Raw genomic sequence first — 18,702 nt, 5'->3', positions numbered from 1 at the left:
CTTTTAATCCAGTTAATGTAAATACATTTTAGGATATGAGTCTCCAATCCCAACAAGAGAAGGAGGTATCTTGTCAGGCAGAATAACTGCTGGAGCACACTGCTTCTCTCTGGAGCACAAAACAAGAGGTCAGAAAGGGGAAACAGCAAGAAATAAAAGGTGGAGGATAGAATGTGATGAGAGGAGGACCCAGGAGAGGCAGAGAAATATAAAAGGGGGTAACTTTTGGAGCCAGATCCCTGAGGAGCTAACAGGGGATGTGTACACTGCACAGATAGAGTTGCTATTCCAGAAGGAAGCATAACACTTCAAACAGGATGGAAGAGAATAAGGAAACGTTGAGTACAGATACTGACAAGTGGCAGGTGGTGAGGAAAGTAGATATTTAAGGGAATTTCAGCCTATTTTTCTTCTGTGTAGATGAAGTAATGGAGAAGGTGCTGGGGTAGGGACTTGAAAAGGATGGTAAAGATTTGCAACAACCCTTATAGGTCTTAAAATAGCAACTACCATTTGGTGAGTATGCTAGTTGGTTTTGCAAATGGTATTCCTAATCTCAACAAAGCCTATAAGGTAGACATTATTACTATTTTGCACATGAGGAAATTGAAGTTTTGAGAGAGATTTGAAGACAGAGGCGACCAGGGATGCATAAAAGAATTGCTAGGCATCCTTGAGGGCCCCAGTTCATGTGGCTGTGGAATATTTCTCTAAAGCCCAGGTGTAGTAAGGGAGAGGGTAAAGGTGAGTTGAGAAACAGGACTGATCATTTTCTCAGTTGTACTTGTTTCCATGATCTTCCTTTTTCCCTCATTCCCTTTTCCATAAGGCTCTTTGGATGATGACATTCTCATCTTCAATTTTCCTGGGACTGGACATTGGACTAATTATCTCAGTAGTTTCTGCTTTCTTCATCACCACTGTTCGTTCACACAGGTACTTTGCCTCAGGTAATAGGAGGTTAACAAGGCAAGGTAAGGCAACTCTGACCTAAAGGCAAGTGCATTTCCTTTCAGAGCTAAGATTCTTCTCCTGGGTCAAATACCTAACACCAACATTTATAGAAGCGTCAATGATTATCGGGAGGTAAGAATCCAGATTGGTCCCATTTCTCTGCCCAAGGGATAGGGTGGGCCCCACCTCATGCTCAGTTTTTCTACAAAATCCCTTGCCATTGTTTCCTGCACTGCAGATACACATTTACAAAGGAGGGGGATGTGATGTACACTGGTAGAGATGGGTCCTTTGGTTTTGTTTTTTTTGGAGACAGAGTCTTGCTCTGTCACCCAAGCTGGACAGTGCAGTGGCTCGATCTCGGTTCACTGCAACCTCCACCTCCCAGGTTCAAGAAATTCTCCTGCCTCAGCATCCCCAGTAGCTGGGATTACAGGCATGTCCCATCATACCCCGCTAATTTTTTGTATTTTAGTAGAGATGGGGTTTCACCATGTTGCCCAAGCTGGTCTTGGACTCCTGAGCTCAGGCAATCTGCTTGCTTCAGCCTTCCAGAGTGCTAGGATTACAGGCATGACTCACCACGCCTGGCCAAGACGGGTTCTTAAGTAGCTAAATTCTTATAGTATTGCAGCCAGTTAAAGATTATTTGTAAATGTACTTTAAGGAGAGTTTGGCCAAGAAAAAGAGAGGAGTAAGGAAATGGAGGGTGAAAGAAGACAGCAGGAAAAGCAGAGGGTGAAAATGAGAGGAAATAATTTTCTAGGTTTTGTCTCTAATAAAGAAGAATACAGACCAGGTGCGTTGGCTCATACCTGTAATTCCAGCACTTTGGGAGGCCAGGCGTTTGAGACCAGTGTGGCTAACATGGTGAAACCCCGTCTCTACTAAAAATGAAAAATTAGCAGGGCATGACGGCAGGCGCCTGTAATCCCAGCTACTCAGGAGGCTGAGGCAGGAGAATTGCTTGAACCCGAGAAGTGGAAGTTGCAGTGAGCCAAGATCACGCCATTGCACTCCAGCCTGGGTGACAGAGTGAGCCCCTGTCTCAAAGAAGCAAAATAAAAAATAAAAAAGAAGAATACAGACTCTAGGAGCTTCTAAGGATATATTATTCTTGCTCCATAAAAGAACTGAGAAATTTCCCTCAACTTCACATTTTGTCTTGCAGATCATCACCATTCCTGGGGTGAAAATCTTCCAGTGCTGCAGCTCAATTACATTTGTAAATGTTTACTACCTAAAGCATAAGCTGTTAAAAGAGGTAACTGCCCTCCTGCCCGCCTTTCTTTCTTGACCTGCCCATCTGCCCCCCCGCACTGGCATCCCTCTCCCACTCTTTCACCTTCTGTTCCACCATTCTCCCTCTGAATGAAACCTCTCATGTCTTTCAGGTTGACATGGTAAGGGTGCCTCTTAAAGAAGAAGAAATTTTCAGCTTGTTTAATTCAAGTGACACCAGCCTACAGGGAGAAAAGATTTGCAGGTGCTTCTGCAACTGTGATGATCTGCAGCCACTGCCCAGGGTTAGAAATGCCTTTTCTTTCCTGTATTTTTCTCCATACTTTATAAAGAAGTACACTAGTCATTTCTTTAAAAAAAAAAAAAAAAAGTCAAAACCACTAAGGGATTTTGACTTTTAGATGGACCATGGAGAATTCAGAAATTAAGATACAAGGTTCCTCTCACCTTGGCGGCTTGACTGGAAAAAAATAAAGGCACAAAGATCCCCCTTGAAGTTCAGGTTTTCCCATGAAAGTAGGTGGGAAGTGTTCCGACTTCTACTGGATGACCAGTGACCAGAATACAGTTTGCCTGTTGAGACTGAAATAGCTGTATCTATTTCCCTGGCTTTCAGCTGCCTAGCTTTAGATTTCTGAAAATAAGTGACTTAAAGATTGTTTTCTGATTCCAACTAGGGCAGGGTCAAGGTTGCTGTACTTCTCAAGGATCTGCCAGGGTCTCCTGATGTCTTCCTGTGGCCAAGAAAATGATGATGGGAGATAGGGGGAAAGGAGCAGGGAGGATGAGCACAGGCTGCTATTTCAGAAGGGAATTTTATAGCATTTGAAAGTTATTTTCACTGATGAGAATTACAGAGTGTTCATTATTTCCAACCTGGACTTGGTATAAGTAGTCCCTTCCCCCAGAGCAGGATTGCTCATTTCTAGCTTTTGGGTATTTCGGCAATCACCTAGTGTATAGCACGCGTTCCGGAGGGGCAGCTCTCTCTATACACAAAGATTTATATTCTCCCCCACAACACACACACACACAAACACCTCCACCTGCCACGCAGGTGCTTGCAAAACCCTGAGCATCCACTCTTGTTCCCACACATTCTAATGGAGCATAGGTTCTACTGAGCTACTAAGACGGGGTTTCACCATGTTGGCCAGGCTAGTCTCCAACTCCTGACCTCAGACGATCCACCCGCCTCAGCCTCCCAAAGTGCTGGGATTACAGAGGTGAGCCACCACACCTGGCTTGTTTATTTTCTTCCATAATAGTGGTATATCTTAAAATTGACAAAATAGCATAGTGAATCATGCAATATAGCATATAGCTGTCTTTTAAATTGTATGTTTAGATTCTAACAGTCTTGAGTAGCTGGGATTACAGGTATGTGCCACCACGCCTGGCTAATTTTGTATTTTTAGTAGAGATGGGGTTTCACCATATTGGTCAGGCTGGTCTTGAACTCCAGACCTCAGGAGATCCACCCACCTTGGCCTCCCAAAGTGCTGGGATTACAGGTGTGAGCCACCGCACCCGGCTAGATTCTAACAGCTCTTAAAACTTCAAGTAAGGGGAGACTGGCATAAGCTCAAAAGCCAGAAAAACTTTATAGTAGCAACGGACTATGCTGGGAAATTTATGAGAGAATTTTGGATTGATGTGGGATAGGAAAAAAAAAAGAGGATTCCCACTCCATGGACAGGCTTGGACAGACACCAAGGTAGAAATAAATGTGGGGCTCTTAGGATAAGAGGCTTAGCCTGGGAAGTAAGGTCAGGAAGGTAAGACATGAGGGGATTGTAAGAAAGATAAGAATGTAGAGTAGGCCGGGCACGGTGGCTCACGCCTGTAATCCCAGCACTTTGGGAGGCCGAGGCGGGCAGATTACAAGGTCAGGAGATCGAGACCATCCTGGCTAACACAGTGAAACCCCGTCTCTACTAAAGAATACAAAAAATTAGCCGGGTGTAATGGCGAGCACCTATAGTCCCAGCTACTCAGGAGGCTGAGGCAGGAGAATGGCGTGAACCCAGGAGGCAGAGGTTGCAGTGAGCCGAGACTGCGCCACGCCACTGTACTCCAGCCTGGGCGACAGAGCAAGACTCCGTCTCAAAAAAAAAAAAAAAAAAAAAAAAAAATGTAGAGTAGATAAAGGAGAGAAAAGAAGGATCTCAGACGGCCGGGCATGGTGGCTCACGCCCATAATCCCAGAACTTTGGGAGGCCAAGGCAGGCGGATCACCTGAGGTCAGGAGTTCGAAACTAGCCTGGCCAACATGGTGAAACCCTGTCTCTACTAAAAATACAAAATTAGCCGGGCGTGGTGGCCCATGCCTGTAATCCCAGCTACTCCAGAGTCTGAGGCAGGAGAATTGCTTGAACCCAGGAGGCGGAAGTTCAGTGAGCCAGAATCTGTGCCATTGCACTCCAGCCTGGGCGACAAGAGCAAAACTCTGTCTCAAAAACAAAACAAACAAACAAAAAAATGGTGGCTCTCAGAGAATTCCCTCTGCCTAGAGGAGCTCGCATCTCCCGCCACTGAACCAACCCTGGCCTGTTCCCCAAATGCCTGGCCCCAGTGACCTTGGGAACAGCTCTCTCCTTTGAACTGCAAACTGCAGCATTAGCATCTATCCACACCACTTTTCTTTTCTTTTCTGCTATACAATATATACTACCTCCTATTGTTTTTAGCTTTAAATTTTAAAAATTTATTTAACAAGAAACATTGTTAGAATAACATAAAAAAAAAAAAAATAGAAACATCGCCCAGAATTACAACACTCTAGCAAAGGAATTCTTCTCATTATTCCATGTGCCTTATAGTTCTCGTCCATATATATTCTTACTTACCATTTTTTTGTGAGACGGAGTTTTGCTCTTGTTACCCAGGCTGGAGTGTGATGGCGCGACCTTGGCTCACCACAAACTCCACTTCCTGGGTTCAAGCAATTTTCCTGCCTCAGCCTCCCAAGTAGCTGGGATTACAGCCATTCACCACCCCACCCAGCTAATTTTGTATTTTTAATAGAGATGTGGTTTCTCCATGTTGGTCAGGCTGATCTTGAACCCCCAGCCTCAGGTGATCTGCCTGCCTTGGCCTCCCACAGTGCTTGGCTTACAGACATGAGCCACCCAACCACCCCCCAGCATTTTTTTTTTTTTTTTTTTTTTGAGATGGAGTGTCACTCTTGTTGCCCAGCTGGAGTGTAATGACACAATTTCAGCTCACTGCAACCTCTGCCTTCTGGGTTCAAGCGATTCTCCTGCCTCAGCCTCCTAAGTAGCTGGGATTACAGGCATGCATCACCACGCCCGGCTAATTTTGTATTTTTAGTAGAGATAGGGTTTCGCTATGTTGGTCAGGCTGGTCTCGAACTCCTGACCTTAGATGATCCACCCACCTCGGCCTCCCAAAGTTCTGGGATTACAGGCGTGAGCCACCACGCCTGGCCTTACTTATCCCTTTAATGAACATGTGCACACTGCCAGGTAGAGTCTGGTTCCTGTAAATGCAGAGTCCACATTTTCATCCTGCATATCATTGTGTTCCTGGTCCTTGGTACTGTCCTTAAGCTATAGCAGGCAGTCTGGGCCTTTAGGAGATTGATGCAGTGGTAAAGACAGCCTTGCTCATGTAATTTTTTTTTTTTTTTTGGAAATAAGGTCTTGCTCTGTTGCTCAGTCTGGAGTGTAGTGGTGTGGTCACAGCTCACTGCAGCCTTGACCTCCGAGGCTCAAGCAATCCTCTCACCTCAGCCTCCCGAGTACCTGGGACAACAGGCGTGTGCCAGCTTTCTTTTTTTTTTTTTTTTTGGCGGGTGTGGGGGGCAGGGCACAACAGGGTCTCACTCCGTCACCCAGGCTGGAGTGTGCATTGGTGCAATCTTGGCTCACTGCAACCTTCACCTCCCAGGCTCAAGCAATCCTCCCACCTCAGCCTCCCCAGCAGGTGGGACTACAGGCTCACCAACACACCCAGCATTTTTTTTTTTTTTTTTTTTTTTTTTTGTATTTTTTGTAGAGATAGGTTTTTGCCATGTTGCCCAGGGTGGTTTCGAACTGCTGAGCTCAAGGGATCCACCTGCTTCGACCTTCCAAAGTGCTAGAATTATAGGCTTGAGCCATCGCACCCAGGCTTCAAGTGCTTTTTGTCTTCTTAAGGAAGTCTGAAAGGAGACTGTTGCACTGATAAAGGAAGGGGATGCTGAGATGAGGGACTGATGGGGAAAAAATACTTCACACAAAGTATTAGTAGGCACTGGAGACTAACTAGGACTAAAACTAGACTAACTAGGATGAGGTAAAGCAGTAAAACAAAGATGTTTTAAGTCTGACTCACTGGGACAGTGATGAACATCAGAAGTTGGGAGGGGGGTGTCGTGGGTGGTGAAGATGAGGAAAGATGACTGCGGTGGCTTCAGTTGTGAGCTTGAAGTGACAGATATCCAAGTAAAAAATGTACAGTACCTACTCTCAGGAGAAGTTTCATGAGAGAGGGACATGAGCTGGCAGAGACAAGAAATAGCATCGTTGCAAGTCCTTCCGGCCCTTGTTGGTGTCTTACCACAGCCCTCCCTTAACTCTGTCATCCCAGATTCTTTACACAGAGCGATTTGAAAATAAACTGGATCCCGATGCATCCTCTGTTAACCTGATTCACTGCTCACATTTTGAGAGCATGAACACAAGCCAAACTGCATCTGAAGACCAAGTGCCATACACGGTATCATCCATGTCTCAGAAGAATCAAGGGCAACAATATGAGGCGGTGGAGAAAGTTTGGCTTCCTAACTCATCAAGAAACAGCTCACCAGGACTGCCTGATGTGGCAGAAAGCCAGGGAAGGAGATCACTCATCCCTTACTCAGATGCGTCTCTACTGCCCAGTGTCCACACCATCATCCTGGATTTCTCCATGGTACACTATGTGGATTCACGGGGGTTAGTCGTATTAAGACAGGTAAGTACTGGGGAGGCCTTGGCAGGAGCTCTGATCCCCCTCCTACCATCCCAACCCCACCCTGATCCTGATTGAATTCTGTTAGTCATTGATCAGCTGTTATGTGACTGCTAGGCCACCAGAATCTTGGACACTGAAGGCAGTATAAGGTCAATCAAAATAAAAATAGAATGAACCAATTCCTTTTTTTTTTTTTTTGAGACAGAGCCTTCCTGTGTTGCCCAGGCTGGATTGTAGTGGCGCAAGCTCAGCTCACTACAACCTCTGCCTCCCAGGTTCAAGAGTTTCTCCTGCGTCAGCCTCCTGAGTAGCTGGAACTACAGGCATGTGTCACCACGTCCTGCTAATTTTTGTATTTTTGGTAGAGACGGGGTTTCACCACATTGGCCAGGCTGGTCTGAAACTCCTAACCTCAAGTGATCCGCCCGCCTTGGCCTACCAAAGTTCTGGGATTACAGGCGTGAGCCACCACGCCCAGCCTAAAATGAACCAGTTCTGATGTACTGAGCTGCAATTGGTTTGGTAAGCACAGAACATTATTATTTCTCAAGAAATGAAAAACAGGACGCTCTGAACTTCATTGAAACAGCAGTCTGTGCCACACCTAGTAACTCCCAGAACATCCTGGGAGTCAGCTGCAAATCTCTTCAAGGTGTAGGTCTGAATGCTTCATAAAAAAAGCAGCTCACCAGGAATTCTCCACGGTTCAGCTGCTCTGAGCCAGCACTGTAAAAGGCACTGGGCTGTGTTGTACTCGAGTTTGAAGAGGGTGGGATGAAATGACACCTCAAACTTGGGGCTGCCTGTCCAGTACCTGCAGGGTCTTCCCCACTTCCTTCCACACCCACACATCTTCAGGTGAAAAGGACAGGGATGATTTTGCCTTCAAAAGCTGTGACCCTGGTCCTGACTTCTTTTCTACTCTTGGGTTTCTCTGGCAGTTCTCTTTTCTCTCCCTCCTATATGGTACAGACAGTTTAGGTGCACAGCTAACCATATTGATGTCATTGTTTAATGCCTCATAAGTATAATAGTCCTTTTTTAGCCAGCTTATCTCAGTTTGCAGCACTCTCTTTCCCTCTTGGTGATGGCGCAGGTTTGAACATCCTGAACACTAATGGTGTTTGAGTGCTTCTTTTGAGATTTGTGCCTTTGGATGGTTTTCCTTCTTTTATCCTCAGATCCTATTTTGTCATATTTTCTTACTCCTAAGGGAATATGACTGCCTCTTAAGTGAGTCCAGCTTCTCTTTGGTCTGGGGCAAAAGGAAGCTTTTCATAGCAGAAAGAACTCTGGTTTGCAGTCTGGGATGTATGCTCTGTCTTGACTCACTGTCCATCTGACCCGAGGCAAGTTACTAGATTGAACTGGGTCTCGGTTTCCTTATCTACAAAATGAGAGGTTTGGAAGAGATTAAGAGCTTTTCCATGCATGAGATCCTTTTATTTTTCAACTCTGTTTTCTGACTCAATTATACTTCGATAATCTCTTGTTATTTGGGCTTTTCCATCTTAGATTATTCTACTGGGCTATGTTCTCCCCTTCTGGTCTTGGGCTGTAGTTGTTACTTTAGATTTTATTCAACCCACGTTGCTGTCTACTATGTGCCAGACCGAGTTGGGCACATGTATATACACTATCTCATGTAATTTTCACACCTGCCTTGAGAGACAGGCCATACTTTCCCCTAAGAGCCTGAGGCTCACAGCTCATAAGTGGCCTGTCCAACATTGAAACTTTCAGCATCTGACTTTATATCATACCTTTTTTCTGTTCCATGGTATAGTTGTGCCATTGTCTCCCTTGCTCCTCCTCCTTTTGTAGAGGCACCATATGTTCTGGTCCTTGGCAGCACCCTCCCACACCTGACCCATGTTGATGACTTTCTGTTCATCCCCAACATGGAGACAATGTTAGACACCTTTAGCTTTCAGCCTTCAGAGATTCATGGTGTACTTTTGCACTCTAAAATGCAGGTTTCTTCATTTCCTTTGTAATTGTGTATACTACCTTACTGGAAGAAATCATTCTATTTACTTTATAATTGAAAACCAGAACCTAAGAAAAATCCATCAGTCCATTCCTTTTTTTTTTTTTTCTTTTTTTTGAGATGGCGTCTCACTCTGTCGCCTAGGCTGGAGTGCAGTGGCATGATCTCGGCTCACTGCAATTTCCGCTTCCTGGGTTCAAGTGATTCTTCTGCCTCAGTCTCCCGAGTAGCTGGGACTACAGGCACGCACCACCACACCCGGATAATTCTTGTAGTTTTAGTAGAGATGGGGTTTCACCATATTGGCCAGGCTGGTCTCGAACTCCTGACCTCATGATCCACTTGTCTTGGCCTCCCAAAGTGTTGGGATTACAGGCATGAGCCACCGTGCCTGGCTTACCCGTCAATCCATTCTTATTGGAGACAACCACTCAGATTAAACTTCTTCCTAATTCATGGGACTTTCCTTTTCCAGCGTTTGTCATTTAGAGTCTGTTGTTGCCCTTTGGCAAATGACTTTGTGATTTGCCATATGATCAAGAATGACTTCGTTTCCTCTTGGTAGTGAAAGAAGCAGAGTTTGTTTCTTTTGACACTTTAACTTAGTGCTCAGGGTTAGTGTCTACTCAGTGTTAAGTACTAAGGTCAATATTGATTTGCTTTGAAGTGAACTTCAAAAATGGAGTGCAGTGGCACGATCTCAGCTCAGACAAAGCTTTCTTATACTGATTTTCTCTCTCCCTGCAGATATGCAATGCCTTTCAAAATGCCAACATTTTGATACTCATTGCAGGGTGTCACTGTGAGTATCCTTCTTCACCCTATGAGAGGGCTGTTTTGTATCCTGGGCCCTCTGCTCCCCACCTATCTGACATTGTGTGTGTTCTGGGTTTGGTTTGTAGCTTCCATAGTCAGGGCATTTGAGAGGAATGATTTCTTTGACGTTGGCATCACCAAGACCCAGCTGTTCCTCAGCGTTCACGACGCCGTGCTGTTTGCCTTGTCAAGGAAGGTTATAGACTCCTCCGAATTAAGCATCGATGAATCTGAGACAGTGATACGGGAAACCTACTCAGAAACAGAGAAGGTCGGACAAACAGACAAAGCATGGGGTTGGGGGAAGGGATTGAGGTTGGCAGGGGGGATGGGTGAGGGGTGGGTGGGGGCTGGGAGTCAGGATACTTGATCAGATAGATTAATAATGTCCAGGAAAGGTATTTAGTATGGCTGTACCAGAATCTGAGATGTTGAAATGCTCCCTTACCACTTGGTAAATAGCAGTGGATCTGAGCAGCCAAGTGTCCCCACCGTCATGGCATCGGGGTTCCATTCAAGAAATTTCCCTAACTGAAGAGAAGGTTTGCCCAACCCAGCATAGACCTCAAGGATCCTTCTACAGCATTCTTGGTTAGTGTCTATTACCAGTTGCTAAATATTTTAAATATCTCCCTTAGCTACACCTTTAGAATTCCTCCCCACCCCACCCACTCTTGAGATTAATAATTACACTAATGAACTAGCAGAGATTCAGATCTCTAATTTTGTCTAATACCTCAGCTTTATTACCTTCACACTGTAATATGAGATTTACTCAACCTGATCAAATGCAAAGGAGAATAATATATAAGTCTGAATTTTCAGCCTTTTATTAATACAGAGACCTGGCTGGGTGCAGTGGCTCACGCCTGTAATCCTAGCACTATGGGAGGCCAAGGTGGGTGGATCACAAGGTCAGGAGTTCAAGACCATCTTAGCCAACAATGTGAAACCCTATCTCTGCTAGAACTACAAAAATTAGCCAGGCATGGTGGCAGGCGCCTATAATCCCAGCTGTTTGGGAGGTTGAGGCAGGAGAATTGCTTGAACCCGGGAGGCGGAGGTTGCAGTGAGCCGAGATCATGCCATTGCACTCCAGCCTGGGCAACAGAGTGAGACTCTGTCTAAAAAAATAAAAAAATACTGAGATCTGGGCCCACTTCAGCATTTTCAAATCAGTACCTGTGTAGGTTAAAGGTTTCCAAAAAAAAAAAAAAAAGGAAATTAAAACAGACGGGCACTAAAATATTATCTAATATTATCTAATGACTAGAAATTATTAAACAAAGCCTAGTTGATGAAATGACATACCACATCTGAAACAAGGACCAGGCATGGTGGCTCACACCTGTGATCCCAGCACTTTGGTAGGCCAACATGGGCGAATCACTAGGTCAGGAGATCAAGACCATCCTGGCTAACATGGTGAACCCCATCTCTACTAAAAACACAAAAAAATTAGCCAGGCGTGGTGGCATGCACCTGTTATCCCAGCACTTTGGGAGGCCGAGACAGGCGGATCACTTGAGGTCAGGAGTTCAAAACCAGCCTGGCCAACATGGTGAAACCCTGTCTCTACTAAAAATGCAAAACAATTAGCCGGGTGAGGTGGCACGCACCTGTAGTCCCAGCTACTTCGGAGACTGAGTCAGGAGAATCGCTTGAACCCAGGAGGCAGAGGTTGCAGTGAGCCGAGATCATGCCACTGCACTCCAGCCTGGGTGACAGAGCAAGACTCTGTCTAAAAACAGAACAAAACAGAACAAAACAACAACAACAAACACACACACAACTAGTTAACTGGTAGTTAATAAAAAACAACTAGTTAATAGTTAATTAGTAATAACTAATTAGTATAACTAATAATTAGTAATAATTATTAACTAATTAATTGGTTTGAATTATGCCATCTGCTTTTATTATAAATGGAAGTTTCTCTATTTTTTATTTATAATTATGATACTCAACATATTTGTTTTTACATATTTAGTCATATCGATTAATATTTCCTTTTCTTATTTACATTTACTTTTTATTTAGAAAGTCGTTCCCACTTAGAAAGTAAATAAGACATATTTTCTAGATTTTTATGTTTTTATTTTTTATATGTTATACTCTTTAATGTAAATAGAATGTATTTCAGTGTACAGGTATTAGAGGGTAATCTTCATTTTTTTATTTTTGAGACAGAGCCTCACTCCGTCACCCAGGCTGGAGTGCAATGGCGTGGTCTCGGCTCACTGCAACCTCTGCCTCCCGGGTTCAAGCGATTCTCCCTCCTCAGGCTCCCAGGTAGCTGGGACTACAGGTGCCTGCCACCACACCCCGCTAATTTTTGTATTTTTAGTAGAGACGGGGTTTCACTATGTTGGCCAGGCTGGTCTCAAACTCCTGACCTTGTGATCCACCTGCCTCAGCCTCCCAAAGTGCTGGGATTACAGGTGTAAGCCACTGCACCTGGCCTTAATCTTCATTTTTTTTTTTTTTTTTTTTTTTGAGACGGAGTCTCGCTCTGTCGCCCGGGCTGGAGTGCAGTGGCCGGATCTCAGCTCACTGCAAGCTCCGCCTCCCGGGTTTACGCCATTCTCCTGCCTCAGCCTCCGGAGTAGCTGGGACTACAGGCGCCAGCCACCTCGCCCGGCTAGATTTTTGTATTTTTTTTTTTAGTAGAGACGGGGTTTCACCGTGTTAGCCAGGATGGTCTCGATCTCCTGACCTCGTGATCCGCCCGTCTCGGCCTCCCAAAGTGCTGGGATTACAGGCTTGAGCCACTGCGCCCGGCCTAATCTTCATTTTTTATCTATATATCTAACTATTTTGGGCTATGTACCATCTATCTTAGTTCATTAGTGCTACTATAACAAAATATCTGAGACTGGGTAATTTGTACCTAGTAGATATTTATTTCTCACAGTTCTGAATGTGAGAAGTCCAAGATCAAGGTCCTGGCAGTTTCAGTGTCTGCTGAAGGCTTGTTCCATCTTCTCTCAGCAGCATCCTCACGTATCAGAAGGTGGAAGGACAAAAGTGCCTATGCTAGCTCCCTCCAACCCTTTTATAAGGCACTAATCCATTCACAAGGGCAGAGCCCTTATGACTTAAAATCACTCCCAAAAGGCCTCACCTCTTAATACCATCACAATGTGGATTAAGTTTCAACATGGATTTTGGAAGTCACACATGCAAATCATAGCACCATCCAACTATCTATTGAATAAGCCTTCTTTCCCCTACTGATACGTTATTTTCATAAAATATTATATTCTTATGAAAACTAAACTGTATTTCTAGCTTAGTTGTGGATTTCATTGTTCTGTATAGGTTCAGTATCACAGTGTTTTTTGTTTTTGTTGTTGTTTTTTTTTTGAGACAGTCTCACTCTGTCGCCCAATCTGGAATGCAGTGTGGATCTCGGCTCACTGCAACCTCCACCTTCCAGGTTCAAGTGATTCTCCTGCCTCAGCCTCCTGAGTAGCTGGGATTACAGGCGTGCACCACCACACCTGGCTAATTTTTGTATTTTTAGTAGAGACAAGGTTTCACCATGCTGCCCAGGCTGGTCTCAAACTCCTGACCTCAGGTGATCTGCCCACCTCAGCCTCCCAAAATCCTGGGATTACAGATGTGAGCCACCACACCTGGCTATCACACTGTTTTTATTGCTATTACTGTATAATACACTTTAACATTTGGTTAAGAAGTCCTATGTCATCAGTGTTCTATTTCAAAATTTGCTAAGTCATTCTCACCAATTTATTCTTCCAAACCAATGTTTGAATCTTTTGTCAGGTCTCCACCCCACAAAAACAAATCTTATTGAAATAATCATTAGAGTTGTATTAAAAATATAAAATCACTTGAGAATTTATATCTTTATAGTATTCATTCTTCTTATCCAGAAACATAAACTGTCTCTACATTTGCTGTCTTCTTAAATGTTTCATTCATGGTAAGGTTTTGTGACTTTCTTCACATAGGAAAATCCTAGATACTTTATACGTTTTACTTTTTTGTTTTTTTGAGACAGGGTGTCACTCTGTCACCCAGGCTGAAGTGCAGTGGCATGATCACAGTGCACCGCAGCCTCGGCCTCTCAGACTCAAGCAATCCTCCAACCTCAACCTCCTGAGTATTTGGGAGTACAGACGCACACCACTATGCCCAGCTAATATTTATATTTTTCACAGAGATGGGGTTTTGCCATGTTGCCCAGGCTGGTCTTCAACTCCTCGGCTCAAGCAATCCACCCACCTCCACCTCCCAAAGTGCTGGGATTACAGGCATGAGCCACCACACCTGGCCATTTCCATTATATTTTCTAACTGGTAATTGCTAACATATAGAAAACTCATTGGTTTTTATTAAATTATTTGGCTACCTTTGTGAATCATTTTACTATTCCTAAGAGGTTTCACTATTAATTCCTTTGGGTTTTCCAAATAGGAAAATATTTTCTAAAAATAATACTAATCTCTTATGTTCCAATGATTAGAATTCTTATTTCAATATCATGTATTATTGCACTAACTAAACCTCTCAGAACAATTTAAGTCATAATGATGAATCTTGTCTTACTCCTGAATTTAATGAGGATTCTTGCGTGTCTCTATTAAGATTAGTGGTGGCCAGGTGTGGATGGCTCACGCCTGCAATCCTAGCACTTTGAGATGCCAAAGCAGGCGGGATCACTTGAGGCCAGGAGTTTGAGACCAGCCTGGCCAACATGGCAAAACCCCGTCTCTATTAAAAATACAAAAAAATTAACTGGGCGTGGTGGTACGCGCCTATAACCCCAGCTACTCAGGAGGCCAAGGCACGAGAATCACTTTAACCCAGGAAGCGGAGGTTGCAGTGGGCTGAGATCGTGCCACTGCACTCCAGCCTGGACGACAGAGTGAGACCCTGTCTCAAAAAAAGTTAAAAAATAAAAGACTAGTGGTGACAGCTGGTTTAAGATGGACATATCAGCTAGGCATAGTGACTCATGCCTGTAATGCCAGCACTTTGGGAGACTGAGGCAGAAGAATCACTTGAGGCCAGGAATTTCAGAGCAACCTGGACAACACAGTGAGACGCTATCTTGAAAAAAAAAATTAATTAATTAAAAATCAGCCAGGTATGATGGTACATACCTGTAATCCTAGCTACTTGGGAGCTTGAGGCAGGAGGATTGCTTGAGCCCAGTAGTTTAAGGTCACAGTGAGCTTTGATTTTGCCACTGCACTCCAGTCTGGATGACAGAGTAAGACCCGGCCAAAAAAAATAAAAAAGATGGACATTATCTACTATGTTTTAAAAAAGTATTTTCCTAATGTACTAACATTCTTATATTAAGACTTGGTATTGAATATGTCAATTGTTTTCTGCTATTTAAGATAGGGAAGATTAGGAGAGTAGCAAGTTCTATTTCATGTGTATTGAATTCAAAATGCCTGGGCCGGGTGTGGCCTCACGCCTGTAATCCCAGCACTTTGGGAGGCGAGGCAGGTGGATCCCTTGAGGCCAGGAGTTCGAGATTAGCCTGGCCAATGTGGTGAATCCTCTTCTCGACTAAAAATACAAAAATTAGTTAGGTGTGGTGGTGCACGCCTGTCATTCCAGCTACTTGAGAGCCTGAGGCAGGAGAATCACTTGAACCTGGGAGGCAGAGGTTGCAGCGAGCCAAGATCATGCCACTGTATTCCAGCCTAGGCAACAGAACAATACTCAAAAAAAAAAAAAAAAAAAAAAAAAAAAAGGTTGCCTATTAAACATTCAAATGGAGATGTCAAGAATGGAAGTGAATATATGAACCTGCAGATCAGGGAAGGGTTATAATTAAAGAATCATCAGCATCAGCATACAGATGGTAACGAAAATTATAGGCCCAAAATAAAAGTCCCTACGGAGAGAGCATAGATAGAGAAGAGAAAGGTCCCAGGATCAAGCGCTGGGGCATACCAACATCTAGAAGTCCAGTAGAAGTAGAGGAGACAGCAGAGAGACGAAGAAGCAGCAACCAGGAAGGAACGAGGAAAAGCCGAAGAGTGTCATATGGTGGTTGAGAAGAAAATGTTTCAGGAAAGGTGAAGTGATTAATTTGGAGGAATGGTGCTATACAGGCTGATTCAAGGCTTATGCAAGGCCTATGGGTGCCTGCTATGTGACAAGCTTAGTGTCTGCTACTGGGGATATCAAGAACCAGGCCCTGTCATATATCACAAGCTTAGAGTCTAGTAAAGAGTAGGTTTGTAAATAAATAAAGCAATACATTACTAGTACTATGATGAAAGTGTGAATGAGGTGTAGCTGGAACACAAAAGAAGCTATGGTCCTGCCTGGTCATCTTAGCTCTGAATCTGGGGTGATGATTAAGTGCATGTGGACAAGTTGGAGGAGGACAAGTCAGGCAAAAGGAGCGGCATGCACAAAGCTGAGCAGTAGTCAGGCAACTCTGGGTAACTTTATGGTGAGAGCAAAGGGCGGGGACCACAGCTGGAATAAAGCTAAAGAAGAATGGCAAGAGGCCAGGTCACACACAGCCTTATATGCCCTGTCAAGGATTGCACTGGGGGTTGGCAAGACAAGTAAGATCAAGAAGACAAGATGTTTCAGAATGTTGTTAAGTCCATTGCTGTTTTAAATGGTTGCTCTGAAATCCTGTCTAGCTAGAAAAGCCAGAGAAATTCTAAGTTGGAAATTGATTGAGTCTGAAGAATAGTGAGTAACTGAGAAACCAGAGGTTAGAAGGAAGATGAAAAGCAGATTTATGGATGATATCATTGGCATTTTGAAGAAAAATTTTTAAAAATTTTTAATAAAAAATAAATAAAGGCTGGGTGCAGTGGCTCATGCCCGTAATCCCAGCACTTTGGGAGGCTGAGACGGGCAGATCACTTGAGTTCAGGAGTTCAAGACCAGCCTGGCCAACATGGTGAAACCCTGTCTCTACTAAAAATATAAAAATTAGCCAGTCATGGTGGTGCATATCTGTAGTCCCAACTACCTGGGAGGCTGAGGCAAGAGAATCACTTGAATTCAGGAAGTAGAGGTTGCAGTGAGTCAAGATCATGCCACTGCACTCCAGTCTGGGCAACAGAGCAAGATTCTGTGTCAAAATTAATAACAATAATAGAAAGAAAAGTAGACTTAGGCAAGAAATATTTTCTACTCTGCAAGGAACCCATGGTTCTGGTACCTTAAGTCCTATTGTATTCTAAATTCCTTGACTGCTCAAAGATGAAAAGTCTGGGTTTTGTTTGTTTGTTTTTTGCGACAAAGTCTCACTCTGTTGCTCAGGCTGGAATGCAGTGATGCAAACACAGCTCACTGCAGTCTTGGCCTCAAGCGATCCTCCTGCCTCAGCCTCCTGGGTAGCCAGAACTACAGGCATGTGCCATCATGCCCAGCTAGTTTTTAAAATTATTATTATTATTATTTGTAAAGATAGAAGTTTCACTATGTTGCCCAGGCTGACCTTGAACTCCTGGGCTAAAGTGATTCTCCTGCCCCAGCCTCCCAAAGTGCTGGGATTAAAGGTATGAGCCACTGCGTTCAGCAGAAAGTTAAATTTAATTAGAAATTTTAACCTACCTACTTGTATTTCAGAATGACAACTCAACATATAAAATGAGCAGCAGTTTTCTAAGAAGTCAAAAAAATGTAAGTCCAGGCTTCACCAAGATCCAACAGCCTATAGAAGAGGAGTCGGAGTTGGATTTGGAACTGGAGTCAGAACAAGAGGGTGGGCTGGGTCTAGACCTAGACCTGGATCGGGAACTGGAGCCTGAGTCAGAGCTGGAGCCTGAAATGGAGCCCAGGGCTGAGACTGAGACCGAGACCGAGAACGAGATGGAGCCTCAGCCTGAGACTGAGCCCGAGATGGAGCCTGACCCCAAATCTAGGCCAAGAGCTCACACTTTCCCTCAGCAGCATTACTGGCCTATGTATCATCCACGTATGGCTTCCACCCAGTCTCAGACTCAGCCTCAGACATGGTCAGTGGAGAGAAGACGCCATCCTATGGACTCATACTCACCGGAGGGCAACAGCAATGAAGATGTCTAGGAGATGAACTGGAAATAAGGGGTCGGATAATCCTGGCAAATCCTCCTACCCAAAAGGGGTCAATTGTCCAGAGACCTAGATTGGATATGAACTAGCAGTACTTCCTTCCTGACTGTGACTCCTACCACCTGCCGGCCTTCTTCTTTGTTCTGCACTGGGATCACACTCCCAGATCACATTACTAAATGCCAACAATTATCTCTTAATTCCCTATCCAGGCTCCCCTCATTTCACCTTCAGCATATATTCTAGTCATGAATTTCCTTCTTCACACACCCCACATCTCCGGGCTTTGTGCCAGACCATCTCTAACTTAATCCTCTCATCCCTGTTCCCCTTTCTCCAAAGAGATGAAGCTCAAATAAAATGTATAGCTCTAGTAACATTTGGATCCTTCCTGCACCTTCTCCCTTCTCTGTATTCTGTATCCTGAAGGAAATGTCAAATGGGAGGGATCCCAGAAGGGAGTGGACATGGTGGAGAAGAGATGAACAAGAGAAAAAAAAATGAAGTAGCATTTGTATTTTACATGCAAGGTATCTTCCCTTTACTGATAGGGGAAATGGGGAAAACAGGTAGGTTAATCCAGGTCAAAAGCAAGCCAGCCTGTGAGACTCGTAGTACACGGTCCTGCTAAGCTGAGAGCACTTTTGCTGTCATTCTCAGAGGTCAAGATCTTATCCTGCCACTGGTTT

At 44.2% G+C, this 18,702-nt stretch overlaps 1 protein-coding gene across 4 annotated transcripts in view; it reads left to right on the top strand.

Moving 5' to 3' along the window:
- Positions 1-18,390, top strand: part of SLC26A8 (solute carrier family 26 member 8) — an 83,573-nt gene extending 65,183 nt beyond the window's left edge. For 3 of the 4 annotated variants that reach the window (XM_010389671.2, XM_010389672.2, XM_030928421.1), the window contains 8 exons: positions 830-936; positions 1,017-1,086; positions 2,126-2,218; positions 2,349-2,480; positions 6,790-7,155; positions 9,893-9,947; positions 10,048-10,232; positions 17,549-18,386. In XM_010389671.2, coding sequence (XP_010387973.1) covers positions 830-936; positions 1,017-1,086; positions 2,126-2,218; positions 2,349-2,480; positions 6,790-7,155; positions 9,893-9,947; positions 10,048-10,232; positions 17,549-18,007 — 1,467 coding nt within the window. In that variant the 3' untranslated portion in view covers positions 18,008-18,386. Of the gene's footprint in view, positions 1-829; positions 937-1,016; positions 1,087-2,125; positions 2,219-2,348; positions 2,481-6,789; positions 7,156-9,892; positions 9,948-10,047; positions 10,233-17,548 lie in introns of all 4 variants that reach the window. The other variant, XM_010389670.2, reaches the window with a different exon arrangement.
- The last annotated feature ends 312 nt before the right edge of the window (positions 18,391-18,702 follow it).

Source organism: Rhinopithecus roxellana, chromosome 4, assembly GCF_007565055.1.
Source record: "Rhinopithecus roxellana isolate Shanxi Qingling chromosome 4, ASM756505v1, whole genome shotgun sequence".
NCBI classification, from domain to species: Eukaryota; Metazoa; Chordata; class Mammalia; order Primates; family Cercopithecidae; genus Rhinopithecus; species Rhinopithecus roxellana.
This window is presented reverse-complemented; position numbering and strand designations above follow the sequence as displayed.